The sequence below is a fragment of the Oratosquilla oratoria genome, chromosome 12, assembly GCF_046742065.1.
Source record: "Oratosquilla oratoria isolate Oo_2021 chromosome 12, ASM4674206v1, whole genome shotgun sequence".
NCBI lineage: Eukaryota > Metazoa > Arthropoda > Malacostraca > Stomatopoda > Squillidae > Oratosquilla > Oratosquilla oratoria.
In genome coordinates this window covers 23491320-23510392 of record NC_134788.1, presented here as the reverse complement: position 1 = coordinate 23510392, position 19073 = coordinate 23491320, and the positions used below count along the sequence as shown (strand labels likewise).

The 19073-nt window shown below is 37.4% G+C and overlaps 1 protein-coding gene across 1 annotated transcript; it reads right to left on the bottom strand.

The window, feature by feature from the left end:
• Nucleotides 1–7147: 7147 nt before the first annotated feature.
• On the bottom strand, nt 7148–9198 carry LOC143030604 (uncharacterized). Its single transcript, XM_076193768.1, has one exon. It carries the CDS (start codon nt 8804–8806, stop codon nt 7616–7618), a length of 1191 nt encoding a protein of 396 aa, XP_076049883.1. The 5' UTR covers nt 8807–9198; the 3' UTR covers nt 7148–7615.
• Between the last annotated feature and the right edge of the window lie 9875 nt (nt 9199–19073).

The following is a 19073-nucleotide window of genomic DNA, read 5'->3' as shown; positions in this document are numbered from 1 at the left end:
ATATATATATATATATATATATATATATATATATATATATATATACATATGTATATATATATACATATGTATATATATATACATATATATATACATATATGTATATATATTACATATTATATATATACTTATATATGTATATATATATACATATACGTATATATAAGTATATACACATATATATATATACTTATACATATATACATATATATACACACACACACACACATATATATATATATATATACATATATATATACTTGTATATATACATATATATACTTATATATATATACATATATATATAATATATATATATACATATATATACCCCCGTCTGGGGTATTGGCTGCTTGTTATTGTGGCAAAGTAGCATGCAGTCGATACTTTAGGGTCTATATGGGGAGCCCCTACGGACCAGAGCCACACATCATTTTGTCTATGATAGAGGAAAACTCTGTTCATAGAGAAATGATGACACTTTTATACTACGACTGTCCCTCCGTTATGCTGTCCCCCAACTCCTTGTTGCTGTCCTGTACCATTTCTCTGAGTATTCTTTTTCTGTGGTGGGGGAATTCCCTGTGGTGGGGGAAAAGAATACTGCCACCAAGTATTCCCACTTGGATCGTAAGAGGCGAGAAGAAAGGGACGGGGATTGGGACTAGGCATCCTTCTCCTTGTAGCCCCACAGGGCACATTCCTAAAAATAAAGGCAGAGGCATAAGAGGGTCTGGAAGTTCTCGGACCAGCACCCTAAGGTTTGGGTCTTTTAATGTGCGTGGATGTGGTACAGATGAGAGTAAAAGGGAAGAGATACGTAGTATGTTTGTGAGAAGAAAGAAGGATGTGTTGGCTTTGAGTGAAACTAAGCTGAAAGGGAAGGGCGATTATAAGTTTGGGAGTGTAAGTGGGAGGTTATCAGGAGTGAAGAGAGGGCGAGGGAGGGAAGGGGTGGCTATACTAGTAAGTGAAGAGATACATAAACGTGTAGTGGAGTGGAAGGAGGTTTCCTCAAGGATAATGTGGATGAAGGTGAAACTGGGAAAGGAGATGTGGGTCTTTGTAAGTGCATATGGGCCTGGCAGTGAGAAGAGTGTAGAAGAAAGGGAGGCTTTTTGGATAGATTTAAATGAGTGCATAGAGGGTTTAGGGAGAAGTGTAAATGTAATAGTACTGGGAGACCTTAATGCTAGGGTAGGAAAGGATCCAATTGATGGAGTGATTGGGAAATGTGGAGTTCCAGGAAAAAATCGTAGTGGAGAGTTGATGGTGGAAATGTGTCTAGAGAGTTGATGATAGCAAATACAGTGTTTCGGAAGAAAGTCAAGCATAAGTACACATGGGAGAGGGTGGTGGAGGGAAGGGTGGTAGATAGAGTGTTAATGGACTATGTAGTGGTAAATAGGATTATGATGGGAAAAGTTAGGGATGTACATGTGCTAAGGGGAGAGGGTGGGGGAATATCAGATCATTTTCTGGTGGAAGATAAGTTGAGAGTGGAGGACAGATGGAGAAAGAGGAAAGGGACAAAAGGTAGGGAGGTGCTTGGAGTGAACTCTTTAAATGAAAAGGAAAAGGAGTACAAGAAGAAGCTGAAGGAGGAGTGGGAGGGAGTGAAGGATAGAGTAGAGGTAGGTGTGAAGGAGGAATGGGGATGGTTCAAGGAGGGAGTAACAAAGTGTGCAGAGATGGTGTGTGGAACAAGAAGGACAGGAGGAAATAGAAGGAAGGGTAGTGAATGGTGGGATGAGGAAATGAAGAAGGTTGTAGAAGAGAAGAAGCGAGTTTACACAGATTGGTTACAAAAAAGGACGAGGGAGTCATATGAGACGTACAAAGAAAAGGAAAGAGAAGTAAAGCAAAAGGTAAAGGAGGCAAAGAGGAGAGCAGATGTAAAATGGGGTAAGAGTATGACAGAAATTTTTGAAAGTAATAAAAAGATGCTTTGGAAAGAAATTAAGAGAGGAAGAGGAGGCGAATCAAGTAGAGAAGAAAAGGTAAAAGGTGCAGATGGAGAGATGATAAGGGAGAAGGCAGTAAGGGGAAGATGGGCAGAATATTTTAGGAAGTTGCTAAATGTGAAGGAGGATAGTGAGGGAAAGATAGCTGCAGTGGGAAATGCTAAGAAAATGACCGTGATGAGTGAGGAAAATGGAGGAGAAATAAGGAAGGATGAAGTGAAGGGAGCTGTTAAGATGATGAAAGCAGGTAAGTCACCTGGTCTGGATGGATGCCATGCAGAATGTCTTAAAAAAGGAGGTACAGTGATGGTGGACTGGCTGGTGAGGTTATTCAATGTTTGCTGGAGAGAAGGTAGAGTGCCGGAGGACTGGAGGAGTGCTTGTATAGTTCCACTTTACAAGGGAGAGGGGGACAAGTGTGAATGTAGTAGTTTCAGAGGGATTAGCTTGTTAAGTGTAGTGGGGAAGGCTTATGGGAGGATCTTGATTGAGCGGATTAGGAGAGGAACAGAGGGAGTAATTGGTGAGGATCAGTGTGGATTTAGGACAGGTAGAGGATGTGTAGATCAAATTTTTGTGGTAAGACAGATATGTGAGAAAGCTATAGGAAAGGGGAAGGATGTTTTTTGGGCCTTTATGGATCTGGAAAAGGCTTACGACAGGGTAGACAGAAAGGCACTGTGGGAGGTTATGCGGATATACGGGATAGGAGGAAAGCTTCTGGGAGCTGTCAAGAGTTTTTATGAGAGTAGTAGAACTTGTGTCAGGATTAGAAATGGAGAGAGTGAGTGGTTTGAGGTAAAGGTGGGACTTCGTCGAGGATGCGTTATGTCACCCTGGCTGTTCATCATATACATGGATGGGGTAGTGCGAGAGGTAAATGTAAGGGTAGTGGGTCAGGGATTGGAGATGGTTAAAAAAAATGGAGAAAAGTGGGAGGTGAGCCAGCTATTGTATGCGGACGACACTGCGCTTGTGGCAGGATCGGAGGAGGGATTGAGGAAGTTGGTGACAGAGTTTGGGAGAGTGTGTGATAGAAGAAAGCTGAAGATAAATGTGGGTAAAAGTAAGATTATGAGATGTACAAGAGGTGAAAGGGGCAGTAATCTGGAAGTGAGCATTAAGGGAGAGCAACTGGAGGAAGTGGATAGTTTTAGATACTTAGGTGCAAATGTGGCAGGAAAGGGTGGAGTAAAGGTGGTGGAATGTAGATTGAGAGAAGCGAGTAAATGCCTTGGTGGATTAAAAAGTGTAATGAGGAATAGAAATTTGGGAATGGATGCTAAGAGGAGACTGTATGAAGGAGTGATTGTGCCAACAGTACTGTATGGAGCAGAAACATGGAACATAAGAGAGGAAGAGAAAAGGAGCTTGAATGTGTTTGAGATGAAGTGTCTGAGAAGTATGATGGGGGTTACTAGGCTAGATAGAGTGAGAAATGAGGTGAGGAGAACAGGGGTGGAAAGGGAGTTGGGAGATAGGGTTGATGAAAGAGTATTAGGATGGTTTGGACACATGGAAAGAATGAGTGAAGAAAGACTAGTAAAAGAGGTATGGAAGGCAGATGTGGAGGGAGTGAACATGAGGGGACGTTCTAGGATGAGGTGGATGGATGGGGTGAAGGGGGCTTTGGGGAAGAGGGGAATGTCTGTTGAGGAAGGACGGGAGAGGACAGAAGATAGGGGTGAATGGAGAATGGTCGTATATGGAAGATGTTGTGATGCATGAGGTGGAATGGATGGGGGGATGGGGGGTAAGGTAGTGTGTGTGAGCAAAATTTTGACGCAGCCCGAAGGGATTTCTCCCCGTCTTCTCCTTTATATGGGGGGACGGAGAGGGGGGGGGGGGTCGCCGATTTAATGAAGCAGCCTTGCTGTGGATGTGCTGTGTCTTACGACACTGCTTCTGACCCAGGGCAGTGGACAAGGTGCAAGGATGGCCCGTCATCTGGGAGGTGCTAAGATGGGAGAGAGGGTGGAGGGGTGTGGAGTGTTTTCAGGGATGGAATAGGTGGGAGTGATTTTGTGCCTTTTCCTTTTTGGCTACCTCCCTAGTAAGGGGGAAAAAGCCTTGGTATATGTATATATATATATACATATATATATACATATATATATATATACATATATATATATATACATATATATACATACATACATATATATACATACATATATATATATATATATACATATATATACATATATACATATATATACATACATATATATACATATATATATATATATATATATATATATATTGCAAAAATAATCACAATAACGCGTGACGAAAAGATATTGCAGAAACCACAGGGAAATTAAAGTCGGAATACTGAACGTTTTCATCTATTACGACATCCTCAGAGTATATATACATATATATATATGTATATATATATATGTGTATATATATATATATGTATGTATATATATATATATATATATGAGTAGAGCCTGTGGTAGAAATAGAAATGGAGAGAGTGATTTGAGGTAAAGGTGGGACTTCATCAGGGATGTGTTTTGTCACCTTGGCTGTTCAATTTATACATGGATGGGGTGGTAGGAGAGGTACAAGCAATGATAATGGGCCGGGGATTAGAGATGGTTAAAGAAAATGTAGAAAAGTGGGAGATAAGCCAGTTGTTGTTTGCTGGCGCCACTGCACTTGTAGCAGGATCAGAGGAGGGATTAAGGAAATTAGTGATAGAATTTGGGAAGGTGTGCGAAAGAAGGAAGTTGATGATAAATGTGGTAAAAGTAAGGTGATGAAATGTACAAGGGGAGAATATGGCATGAAAATGGAGGTGAATATCAAAGGGGAAAGACTGGAGGAAGTGGATAGCTTTAACCCATTCAACTCCGATGATAAGATGTCTTGTCATTTGGTCAAATAAAACAAAAAATCATAATAAAACAACAAAATGTTTGATGATCAAACAGCACCAGAAAAATATGACGTCATCAGTCCTCCTCGAGGAGGACTGATGACGTCATATTTTTCTGGTGCTGTTTGATCATCAAACATTTTGTTGTTTTATTGTGATTTTTTGTTTTATTTGACCAAATGACAAGACATCTTGTCATCGGAGTTGAATGGGTTAAATGAGTGTGGATGTGGTGGGAAAGAGAAGAGTGTAGGTGTAGGTAGAATGTAGATTGAGAGAAGCAAGTAAATGCCTTGAGGGATTAAAAAGTGTTATGAGAAATAAACATTTGGGAATTGATGCTAACAGGAGATTGTATGAAGGAGTGATTGTGCCGACAGCACTGTATGGGGCAGAAACATGGAACATATAGGAGGAGTTTGGATGTGTTTGAGATGAAATGCCTGAGAAGTATGATAGGAGTTACTAGATTGGACAGAGTGAGAAATGATGAGGTGAGGAGGAGAGCAGGCGTGGAAAGGGTGCTGGGAGATATGGCTGATGAAAGAGTATTGGGATGGTTTGGATGTATGGAAAGAATGAGTGAAGAAAGATTAGTAAAAGAGGTGTGGAGGGCAGAGATGGAAGGAGTGAACATGAGGGGGTGACCAAGGATGTGATGGATGGATGGGGTAACAGGGGTATTGGGAAAGAGGGGAATGTCTGTTTAGGACAGAAGACAAGATAGGGGTAAGTAAAGAATTGTTACATATGGATGATGTTGAGAGACCTGGAAGAGAGTGGGTGGTGGATTGGGGGGGAGAGTATTTTGAAGGATATTTTTTATACAGCCCGAAGGGTTTTCTCCATGTCACCCCTTTTTCTGCATGAGTGGTCATAGTGGGGAAATCGGTGTGTCTTGCTATATTTTCTCTGACCATGGGTAGTTGGAGAGATGGAAGGATGACCAGTCACCCAGGAGAAGCCAAGATAAGAGGGAGGGAGGGGGTGAATGGGAGTGGAGTATGTGGGGATGAAATGGGTGAGAGTGGATTTTTTGCTCTCCCCCTCCTTTTTCTACTTCCCTTGTAAGGGGGAAAAAGCCGTTGGTATATGTACTGTTGTTCTTCTTGTTATCATTATTAGTGTTTTATTAATATCATTATCATTAAACATTATTATTATTATTACTAATGCCATTATCATAAATTTTCCTCGTATCAAGCAATGTGACCATATTTTGTTTGGAATAGAGATACAAATGTGTCAAATTCTGAGGCAATGATAACAACCAATACCTTCATATGCTGACCAGATCCACTTACCAGATACAGAATCTGCAAAACAGTTAATACACACGTCAAATATATTGGATCCCATACTCTGCATTTGGCCTCTTTCCTACAGTGTCTCTATCCGTACTGTATTAGATGCAGTCTTTCATTCATATTTCTGCATTTAACATATCCTTTTTCAAATAAGCATCCTCGACAGTTCACTGTCGAGGATGCTTATTTGAAAAAGGATATGTTAAATGCAGAAATATGAATGAAAGACTGCATCTAATACAGTACGGATAGAGACACTGTAGGAAAGAGGCCAAATGCAGAGTATGGGATCCAATATATTTGACGTTTCGCCCAGCAGGGCTTCTTCAGAAATAACACAGTTAAGAAACATTTTACCCCTTATATAGCCCGAGCTTGCGGGGAGAAACAAACATTAAAATGGGCTATATAAGGAGTAAAATGTCTCTCAACTATGTTATTTCTGAAGAAGCCCTGCTGGGCGAAGCGTCAAATATATTGGATCCCATACTCTGCGTTTGGCCTCTTTCCTACAGTGCTGTTGCAGTCGTTGCTGCTTTTACTCAACGGATAGAGACACTTGAAGTAATAAAGGCGTCATATGTCGGGAATGATCTAACACAAAAGTTCTCACAACTCGTTTTGATAATCAGGTGGAAATTATTACCCTCCACCAGATGCACATACAAGTATATAAATCAATTATAAGCTGCTATTATCCCTCACAAAACTATCTAATAAATTTCACAAAAACAAATTCAACACAAGGAAAAAGAAGCACATTCAAAGATATTGCTTGACACCATGAACCTCTTCTTTGCATAAATATAAACAAAAAATCGTTCAAATGATAAAATATACATTACTGTATATACTACCGTAGATATATTTACAGCAACACAAATTGCAAGTAACAATGGCATATACTCCAAACAATTGTACACAACGCTAAGGTAAACAGAACTATATCTTTTATGACGCGCAGATATCTATGTCCACCAGTTACACCACTCTAACATTCTTGATTTTTTTTTTTAATTACATAAACATTCGTGCAGTTAATGAGACACTTAAAAACCTTTGAATGTGAAAAAGCAAACATGTGATAACACAAGTGGCCAAAGGTCACTCAAATAACTGCAAAACTGAGATTAAAACAAATAACACAATTGACAGTATGCTTGTGTTTTGACTACTAAACGGTAGATCAACACACGATAGCTGAAAATACCATCATATAAGAAAGTTAAATCACTTAGGTCAGACTGGAGAGGCCTCTCACCAGCGTGAATATACACACAATGAGATCAATCTTTCGTTTGGAAGTGTAAGCCACCACTTGACATTTAAAAAGAAAAGAAAAAATCTTCATGAAAGTGGAAAATGCTTCTTTCATGTATGGGTCACCACATGTTGTCTAAGTTTACATTTTTTCTGAGAAAGCTGCATCAAGCATGTCACACTAGAAAGACTTCTCTCTAGTGTGTCATCATATGTCGTTTGAGGTGACTCTTTTGTGAGAAAGCTGCATCACACAGGTCACACTTGAAAGGCTTCTCTCCAGTGTGGGTCACCATGTGTCGTCTGAGATAACACTTTCGTGAGAAAGCTGCATCACATAGATCACACTTGAAATGCTTCTCTCTAGTGTGGGTCACCATGTGTCGTCCGAGATGACATTTTCGTGAGAAAGCTGCATCACACAGGTCACATTTGAAAGGCTTCTCTCCAGTATGAGTCATCATATGATATTTTAGCTGACCTTTTAATGAGAAAGCTGCATCACACAGGTCACATTGGAAAGGCTTCTCTCCAGTATGGGTCATCACGTGAGTTTTAAGACTATTATTTTGTGAGAAGGCTCTATCACACAGGGCACATTGAAATAGCTTCTCTCCTGTATGGGTCACTACATGTTGTTTGAGATTACCCTTCTCAGAAAAAGCTTTATCACACAGGTCACATTTGAAAGGTTTCTCTTCAATGTGGGTCACCATGTGTTGTTTGAGTTTACCCTTTAATGAGAAAGCTGCATCACAAGTGTCACACTTGAAAGGCTTCTCTCCAGAGTGCGTTACCACGTGGCGTTTGAGATTTGTCTTTCGTAAGAAAGCTGCATCACACAAGTCACACTTGAAAGACTTCTCTCCAGTGTGGATCATGAAATGTCGTTTAAGGTCACCCTTTTGTGAGAAAGCTGTATCACACAGGTCACATTTGAAAGGCTTCTCTCCAGTGTGGGTCACCATGTGTCGTTTAAGTTTACCCCCCAATGCGAAAGCTGCATCACACAAGTCGCACTTGAAAGGCTTCTTTCCAGTGTGCGTTACCACGTGGTGTTTGAGATTTGTCTTTTGTGAGAAAGCTGCGTCACACAAGTCACACTTGAAAGGCTTTTCTCCAGCGTGGGTCACTACATGTCTTTTTAGATCGCCCTTCCTAGAGAAAGCTGCATCGCACAGGTCACATTGGAAAGGCTTCTCTCCAGTGTGGATCATGAAATGTCGTTTGAGGTCTTCCTTTCGTGAGAAAGCTGTATCACATAAGTCACACTGGAAAGGCTTCTCTCCAGTGTGGGTCACCATGTGTTCTTTGAGATGAATCTTCGGTTTGAAAGCCAAATCACACAGTTCACATTTGAAAGGCCTCTCTCCAGTATGCGTCATCATGTGATATTTCAGATGATTCTTTTGTAAAAAATCTGTATTACACAGTTCACATTTGAAAGCTTCTCACCAGTATGGGTCATCATGTGATATCTTAGCTGACCTTTTAATGAGAAAGTTGCATCACACAGGTCACATTGGAAAGGTTTTTCTCCAGTGTGGGTCACCACGTGTTGTTTGAGATAACGTTTTTGTGAGAAAACGGTATCATACAAGTTATACATGAAAGGCTTCTCTCCAATGTGGGTCACCCCGTGTTTTTATACATTGCCCTTCTCAGAGAAAACTTTATCACACAGGTCACATTTGAAAGGCTTCTCTCTAGTGTGGGTCATCAAATGTCGTTTAAGGCCACGCCTTCGTGAGAAAGCTGAATCACATAGGTCACACTGGAAAGGCTTCTCTCCAGTGTGGGTAATCATGTGTTAACCCATTCAACTCCGATGACAAGATGTCTTGTCATTTGGTCAAATAAAACAAAAAATCATAAAACACCAAAATGTTTGATGAAACACCAGAAAAATATGACGTCAATCCTCGCTTCGCTGCGAGCGAAGCGAGGATTGACGTCATATTTTTCTGGTGTTTCATCAAACATTTTGGTGTTTTATGATTTTTTGTTTTATTTGACCAAATGACAAGACATCTTGTCATCGGAGTTGAATGGGTTAAGGCCACGCCTTCGTGAGAAAGCTGGATAACATAGGTCTCATTGGAAAAGCTTCTCTCCTGTGTGGGTTATCATGTGTTGAGATTGCTCTTTTGTTAAAAAGCTGCATCATACAGGTCACGTTGGAAAAGTTTCTCTCCTGTGTGGGTGATCGTGTGATATTTAAGATGGCTCGTGATATAGGTGTGCCAATCTCCACACCAGATTCTCATTATAAACGACGAATATATGGAATCTTCCATGGAAATGTTTATATTTCCTCTCAACCTGAAATAAGATATATGGTAAGTTTGACATCTAACCTGTTGAGAACATGTAATGACATAAATATATTCGTTTACAAATATAGTGGGTCATTAACCAAGGTGCAGTAGAGGAATGGAAAAAAGTTCTCGTATCAAAAAAGCTTAAAGGGAAAAGAAAGAAATGGAAGGTTTAACAAATACTAAAAGTGAAGTTCGGCAGAAAATGGAAAAAAAAGACTAGGTCAGTATCAATTAATCAGGAAAATAATGCAAAGAGACACAGGGAACGAGAAAAAGATATCGGTGTTTAATGTAGGATACAATAGCATAGTTGGGAATAACTAATCTTCGACAAATTTTCGCAGAGGACCACTACACACACACACACACACTCCTGCAGCGGTTGAAGTAAGACGTACGGAAAAGAAGCTCCGAAGCGCTAAGCAGCGCTTGGCTGACAGACAAATTTAGAACCAACCCTACCTAGTTGTTTACAAAAAACGGGAAGGGAGAAGTATAGTACGAGTGATCAATAATGAAACTGTCTTTGTGTCTTTACTTATTTTTTTCAGGGTCTGGTACTCAAAAAAAAAAAAAAAAAAAAAAAAAAAAAAAAAAAAATGAAACCCAAGAGATAAAGAATTAACAAAAGATGCCTAGACGTAAGTAGGGTCGATTCGCCTTTGGGGGGTAATCCCAAAAAGGACATGCCTGAACGAAACCTCGAAGGCGTACCAAAGGTTTGAAAAAAAAAAAAAAAAAATCTGGTTTTGACATGAGTGGAATTATGTATACAGGGATAGAAATTGAAAGAGAACCTACGTTTAAAGATATAATAGGGAATAGGGAAATCAACGACTTGGATGAAGTAATCGAACTCAAAAGTGAGTATAAAATAATGTACAAAGAGGTAGCCCTATTAAAGAAGGCCGATGAAGAGAATAACAGGAAAATAGATGATTTGAATAAGGAACTACATAGGATAAAGGGAGAGAATGAAAGATTGAAAAAAGAAGATATGAATAGAATCGAGGCATTAAAGAAAGAGATGAAGGATCAAATGCAGGCAGTGACTGAGAAAGTGGAAAAGATAAAAGAAAATGGCTTCCAAGAAATAAACAGTGGAAAGTAGAACAGGAGAGTAAGAAATTATCTTTTAAAGAAATAGTTGAGCAACAGTTCAAGGAAAATGCTAAGGAAACGGTAATTCAAGTAATTAAAACGAAAAGTAATTTGGCTAGGGACATGGATAAAAAAAAAAAAAAAAATGCATTGTAACCTATGGTATTAAAGAGAAACATGATGTTCCTAGATATCAGAAAGAAAAAGAGGAGAAAGAGATTGCTAATGAAATTCTGAAAGAGATTCAAGAGGAATGACAAAGTATATATAAAGAAATTGAAGAGACATATAGAATAGGATGATACTCAAAAGAAAAACAATATAGGCCACTAAAAGTAAAACTTAGGTGACAAATGATTGCAGAGGAAGTACTATTTAGAACAATAAAACTAGCAAATAATGAGCATAACAAAAATGTATGGATAAAAAAAGAAATGAATGATGAAGAAAAAGAGATAGAAAAGAAACTTAGAAATGAAGCAGAGGGAAAAAATTAAAACAGAACTGAGACTGGAGAAAATGACTTCTTTTAGAGAGTGGTGGACCTGAGGCTGAGAAAATGGTATATCAAGAAAAAATAGACAGAAAAAGATGAGAAAGGAAAAAACTAAAGTTAGTCGATACTAACATAGACGGAATGATTTCAGGACTGAATTAATTGAATGACTATCTGGCACTAGAAAAACCAAACATAATGGGAATAGGAAAAACTAGATTAAAAAGTAATGTACCACCAACTACTGTTGGACAAGGTCTATACAACTGTTGGGAGAAGAATAGAAAGGAAAAACAGGGTGGGAGAGTATTACTTCTGACTAGGAAAGACTTAAATGTGACAAAGATAACAGAAGAAAAACAAAACAATTATGATAAAAGTTGAAAGCAATTACATGAAAAGTAGAAAAACATAGTCCTGGACAGAAAGCAAGCATTCCAAACTGTTGCAAGATACAAAATATGAACAAACTAATATACTGAAACAAAGAGGAAATGTAGTAATTATGAATGATTTTAATTCAAAAGAAATATGTTGGGAAGAAATGATAGTGAAGGGTGAAGACCTCTAGAGAAACATACTACTCGATATCACCATTGAATACACAATGACTAAGTGGATAAAAGAAAATACCAGATACAGAAACAATGAGGAACCATTGAAACTGGATTTAATACTTACATCAAAAACCTGAAATTGTAAACAGAATTGACTACAAAATTCCAATGGGAGTGACCATGTACTAAAAGAGCATATGAACTTAAGAAGAAATGAGAAACATAGAAAAGAGAGACTAATGTACAACAAAAACGAATTCTTTTGTAATGCAAACTGGGATAAATTCCTAAATGAAGAAACAAAGGTGGAAGAGAAATGGATTATACCAAAAGAAATTTATAATGAGGGAGTGAACAAATATGTACCACAACAAAAGCAAGAAAGAGTATACATAAAAAGTTGGTACAACAAAAAATGTGGTGAGGCTAAAGATAGAAGAGACAAATCTTGGAAAAGATGGAAGATAGACAAAAAAAAGTAAATGGGAAACATACATCATACTAAGAATTTATTTAAAAATATGCAGAGATGAAAAGAAAAACTATGAAAGAGACATAATAGAAAAATGTTAGGAACAACCTAAACTATCTTACAGGTATGTCAATGGTAAACTACAAAATAAACAAGAAATGGAAAAGCTGCACCAGGGAAATTATGAATGTACAGAAGAACTAGAAATGGCTGAGATTATGAGCAATTATTTCAAATCGGTATTCACAATTGGAAGTTCACAGAACTGTGAGGGAATAGAGAGAAATCCCCCCAATGAAGGAAATCACAGACCAAATAAAAAACCTTGATGTCAGAAAATCACATGGTCTGGATGGAATTGCAAATTGGATCCTTACAGAATGCATAGAGGAGTTGACAGACAAAATATACAATATAATTAAATACTCACTCAAAGAAGGAAAAGTACCACAGGACTGGAAAAATGCAAATATTGTACCAACATATAAAGGAGGAAACAAGGAAGATCCAACCAACTACAGATCGGTCTCCCTAGCAAGCACAGTAGCAAAAATATGTGAAAAAGTTATCAAAAGTAGATGGGTTAAACATCTGGAAGAAAAAATTATACTGAATCCAAATCAATTTGGATTTAGACAAGGAAGATCATGTACAACAAACCTCATCTGCTTCTTTTTGAGGCTAATAGAAATAATACACGAAAGGGATGGATGGGCAGATTGTGCCTTTCTAGACTTACAAAAGGCATTTGATAAGGTACCACACAAGAAACTAATAAGAAAAATAGAATCAAGAGGTGGCATCAGAGGAAAATTATTGGAATGGTTGGAAAACTGACTGGGAGAAAAATGAGCATAGTAATTAGAGACAAATACTCGAATTGGGAAATGATAAGTGGTGTCCCGCAAGGTTTGATACTGGCTCCAATCATGTTTGCTATATATATAAATGGCATGGATAAAGGAGTAGTGTTATATGAATTTCTTCACAGATGATGAAAAAATACTAATGAAAGTAAGACCAGAGGAAGATTGTGAATCATTACAGTTAGACCTGGACAAAATTTAGAAATGGACTCAAAAGTGGGAAGTGAACTTCAATATCAAGAAGTGTAGTATAATGGAGTTTGGAAAAAAAAAAAAAAAAAAAAAAAACATCAAGAAATTATAAAATTGGTGAAGAAGTCAAAAAAGTGAACTCTGAAAGAGACCTTGGAGTAATAATCAGCAAAGACATGACACTGGACAAACATATCAATAAAATAGTCAGAGAAACCTTCAACCTATTAAGGTCAATGAAAGTGGCATTCACTACTTGGATGAGGAAATGATTAAAAAATATTAGTTACACTAATAAGACCAAAACATACACAGCAACACTATGGACACCCATTACTAAAAAGAATATAAAGAAATTAGAAAAAATACAAAGAGCAATGACAAAGTTGGCACCAACTCTCTCCAAATTAACATACGAACAAAGATTGTCCAAATTGGAACTACCAACTCTGGAACAAAGAAGAGAAAGAGGAGATCTGCTGACTATTTATAGAATCATGAAAGGAATGGAAATCCTAGATGGGAATGATTGATTAAAATGGAACAATGGAAAATCAAGAGGACAATAATAGAAACTCAAAAAAGATAACTACAGAAGACATCTGAAAAAAAAAAGCTTCCCACACAGCATACTGGATACCTGTAATATATAAGATAAAGAAAGAAAAAACTCGATGCTGAAAGATACAAAAACAGGTCACCACAAGCATAGCTCCCTTCCTGTATAATACTAGGTAAACATACACACACACACACTAATCATGGATGTCATAACCCAATCTTAGGAAGATTCATGTGAATCTGATATTTATTTCTACACCAAATAATTTGTTTTCTATTTTTTCTCATTAGTTATATGTCAATTTATTATTATTTACTATTCATCTGTTTGTTTATTATTCAACTATATGCATTTATATATGTATTTCATTTGTTATTTACATTATTATATTTTTATTTATTCATTAATTATCATTTTGATTTTTTTTTTGCATCCGACCTAGATATGGACCAAAAGGTCTCCTGTCGGTATGCTCCGCCTTTGTAATCCTTTTCGGACAACCCACTCCTACTCTTCTAACCCAGGATTGGTGGGAAAACAAGAAACATTCCACACAAATACAACAGGAAGCCTTTAACCCATTCAACTCCGATGACAAGACATCTTGTCATTTGGTCAAATAAAACAAAAAATCATAAAACACCAAAATGTTTGATCAAACACCAGAAAAATATGACGTCAATCCTCGCTTCGCTCGCAGCGAAGCGAGGACTGACGTCATATTTTTCTGGTGTTTGATCAAACATTTTGGTGTTTTAAGATTTTTTGTTTTATTTGACCAAATGACAAGACATCTTGTCATCGGAGTTGAATGGGTTAAATAAAATGTAATTCTTTTTATCTTCCTGGTGTAAGAAACAAACAAATTAAATATATCCTAAACTGCCCCTACCTACACTTGGGTAAGATTCGCCCAATATTCTCAATACTAAAACATAGTTGGAGTAGCTTATTGAGCTACAGTAATTCAGTGGAAACAGCCACTTCAAATGCATTATAAGTAATTTGTATGAATATTTGTGTCCATAGCAATATAACCCTTACTCAATATGATATTTAATTTATTTCTTAGGTTATGGTGAATGATGCTAATTCTAGAACATTTCGTGATATTTCTAACATTTTAGAAATATCACAAAAATATACAAATACATTGAGGCATTAACCAGAGATCAGCTTGTAGAACAAACAATTCATACCAAAGAAGCTTAAATGAAAATGAAGAAAAAACAATGGACAACTGAGCAAATATACTGATGAAGGAGGGCAGAAACTGAAAATTTGAAAATTAACAGAGAAATAAATAAAAAGCCAAAAGAGTGGGTGAATATAAATTGTATAGAGAAAAAAAAAGATGATAATAATAATAATAATAATGACAACAATAATGATAATAATAATGATAATGATAATATATCAGAGTATGATGAATGATGCAATAGCACAGATAACTGGAAATAACAAATCCATGAAATTTTTGCAGAGGTCCACACCATGCACCTAATAATCAAGGATGTCAGAAATCAATGTGTGATTCTTGCAAATTGTTTATTAGTCCCTACAGCTAATCACTTAGTTTTCATGTGTCAGGGAACACTAACAGTATTGGCAAGCAAATGAGTGAATTTTGGAAGAAATAGCACCAGAAGGCCATGAATAAGACATTAAAATATTTATACATATCATCATAAGAGAGGTAAAAAAAATCTATAGGATGGTTAGGTTAAACTCAACCCCTCCCCCCAATTCTATTAGCTACTAAAACAATGGTGGGAGTAGCCTGAGTTGTGGTTATTCAGTTAAAACAGTCACTTCAAATTAATTAATATAATATTTATGTGAAAACTGATCTGTGCTCATGACAATATTATTTGTAAATTGCGAAGACAACATAAGACTACCTTCTGGTTAGGCTATGTATGAATGATGGCATTTGTAGAGCCTTCCAATATTAAGTTACTAACATTTTGTGAAGCAATAGCTCCTTTTGTAAAAAATTTCACTACATGTATTTGAAGTATTCCAGTCCCAGATATATGATACTCCTGTAACCTGTATCCTTTGCATTAAAAGCAACTTGTCGAAAATAGAGTAACATTAGAAACGCATTCCATAATTTGCGATTTCCATGTATGTCAAATGTTATTCGTAATATTTTTACACCAGTTGTGGCCATGGTCCTGAAGCACAAATCTAAAATATTCAACCTATAATTCTACTGAATCATGGTCAAGACGTTCGATGTTTATGCTGTATATGTCTTCATTCTTTCAATTTGTTCAATATTCGGTGCTACTAAATATAGACTGTATCTTACCCAAGTTTCCTGGTCCTATCAGGATACTCACCTGGTTTTTATTCTAGCCAAGTTTTCTGTTGGTGTCCAGCAAGGATGATGATGGAGGAAAGGAAGATAATTTTTTTTTTTTAGAAGTTTACACCTACGCGATATAGCAATAGAAAAATATTTGTTAATTTTATGAATTATATTACATAAACGTAATATGCTATTTTCTTAGCGGAAATCAATAACAAAAAAAGGTGCTAAGACCGATTTACCAACGAACAAAGTCGCGGCAGTTGAATGATACGCCAAGTTTGTTTTGGTAGATGGCGAAGTCAAAGAAAAGAAATAATGATAAATTCTTCTATTCTAACCTAAACTACCGAACCTAACCTGTATTAATTCAGTACCTATAATTCTAAAGATCACCCGGGTCGTAGTTGTCGTCACGGCATCTGACGACCTTATTATTATTGTACCTCGGGCATTCAACAGATGACGGCAGAACCCCGTGTTCTCTCCTAAATTCAAAGGCCTACTTTCTTTGTAACAGCGCTTATTATCATCACCTGGAGTTGGAGAACACCCGGTTCACAACGTGAAAGCTATCGTTTGACAGTGAATAGACTGGACAGTAGTGGTGGGCAGCTACCGGTAAAGTTACCGGTTTTATCGGTAACAACCTTAACGGTAGCTTACCGTTAAGGTCAAGATCTAAGAATATAAGGTCTAACCACTTCCGACCGAATTTCGAGGGAGTTGGCGCAGCGGGCCCGTGAACGTCACCTGGCTGCTCAAAGTGGGGTTAGCGGGTCCTATAGCTGTCAGTTGAAGCTGGTCCGTAGTTCAAAAATGACGTTGCCTTCGCTCGCACTGCTCCACGCAATTAGTTATATTCTGACAAATATTATATAAAATATATATATAAATATATATAAAATATTATAGTTCCTGTCTATATATATGAATATATAATATATATGATATATAATATATATATATATATATAATATATAAAATATTATAGTTCCTGTCTTCCTTGGCGTTTCACAGTTTTCTTCAGTGTATCACAAAGAGAAAATGGACTCAGCCAAATGACGTCAGAAGCTGCGCAGAAGAATGTAAACGGTCTGACCTGTATATTTAGACCTTGGTTAAGGCTACCGTTAAGGCTCCGTTAACCGATAAGTTATATCATAACACTCGGAGAGCGGCACGTCTCGGCTTGGTGGTACTGAGTGACGGTACTGACGGTAGTGGTGGGCAGCTACCGGTAGTTACGGGTTTTATCGGTAACAACCTTGACGGTAGCTTACCGGGAGAAATTCTGCTACCGTTAAGGCTCCGTTAACCGATAAGCTATACCATAACACTCAGAGAGCGGTAAGCACGTCTTGCCTTTGTGGTACTGAGTGACGGTACTGACGGGCCCGGTGTACCGCTAATTTTACCGGTTAAACTTTTACCATTAAGCAAGTATGTACCGCTAAGGTCTCGGTAATTTGTTACCATTAAAACCGTTTTTTTCGGTATTTTTGTTAATTTCTCAATAGAATTAATGTTATTTCTGTGATCAGCAGACGAAATTATATTAATTGTGAAAGTTTCATCGAAAAATTCCGCGTGTCGCCAAACGAAGACTCGTATGTGTATATATATATATATATCACAACAAAGATATGTCGTAGCACATATGTAAAATAATACTGATGACCCACTTTCGGAGAAGAATAAGCGAAGATATAGAGATCTGTATATTTCGATCACTTACTGTGATCCTCATATCTGCCGAAGAGGATCACAGTAAGTGATCGAAATATACAGATCTCTATATCTTCGCTTATTCTTCTCCGAAAGTGGGTCATCAGTATTATATATATATATATATATATATATGTATATATATATATATATATGAAGACATCCTGACAGGTTGTAAGAGGAGTAGAGGGAAACACACAAGTAGAACAGGAGTTTATTCCTTGACTAGTTTCGAACAGTGATGCTTCTTCAGAAAGAATGGTTTGCATTACAGAATAACTGATATTAAATTCAAAAAATATTAGGAGAAAGAGGGTATAAGGGAAGGTCACTTCCTATTCATGGTGGCACGAAATCGTGCGGGTTGGTCGGACTGGCGTTCCGTGTGGTGCTACGAGTGAACAGATGTCCTGTTGTTTTCCACTCTGTTGCTGCATGAAGTGCTGTTATCTTTGATAATTTAATATCTCCTATTCTATTATTTGTGCATTTATTTGTGGCTATGTATATGGCTTCTACCATTTTCCTCTGTTTCTTACTGAGGTTGTTGTGTAATACATCAGCTTCATCCCATTTTGGTAGGTGCCCTTTTTCATCTATATGGTTCACGAACGCGCTGGTTTCACGGTGGTGACGGACATCGGCTCTGTGTTCTTTGAGTCTTGTTGGCAAACTCCTATGTGTTTCTCCAATATAAATATTATCACAACCTGAGCAAGGGATTCTATAAACTAAACTGTTGGTATTATTATTTTCCATCTTTGGTTTAATGATGTCCCCGATTTTCTTTCCTGCGTCACATGAGAAACGGATGTTAGAGTGCCTTAATTCTTTACTTAGTGTGTAGGCCAAATCAGAAGTGGGAACTACTACGTAATTAATGTTGTTTTCTTCCTTGTTATTCCTATCCCTTACAGCTTTGGCCTTCTTCAAGGTGGACGAGAGAAGACCGGTAGGGAAGCCAAGTTTTCTGAAAGTTTCGGTGACATGATGTATTTCGTCATGGAGGAATTCAGGGCTGCATATTCTGAGTGCTCGGAAAA

What these genes read in the sequence shown, in the direction of transcription:
- LOC143030604 (XM_076193768.1), bottom strand. Translation starts at nt 8,806, where the DNA reads ATGATGACGCATACTGGAGAGAGGCCTTTCAAATGTGAACTGTGTGAT.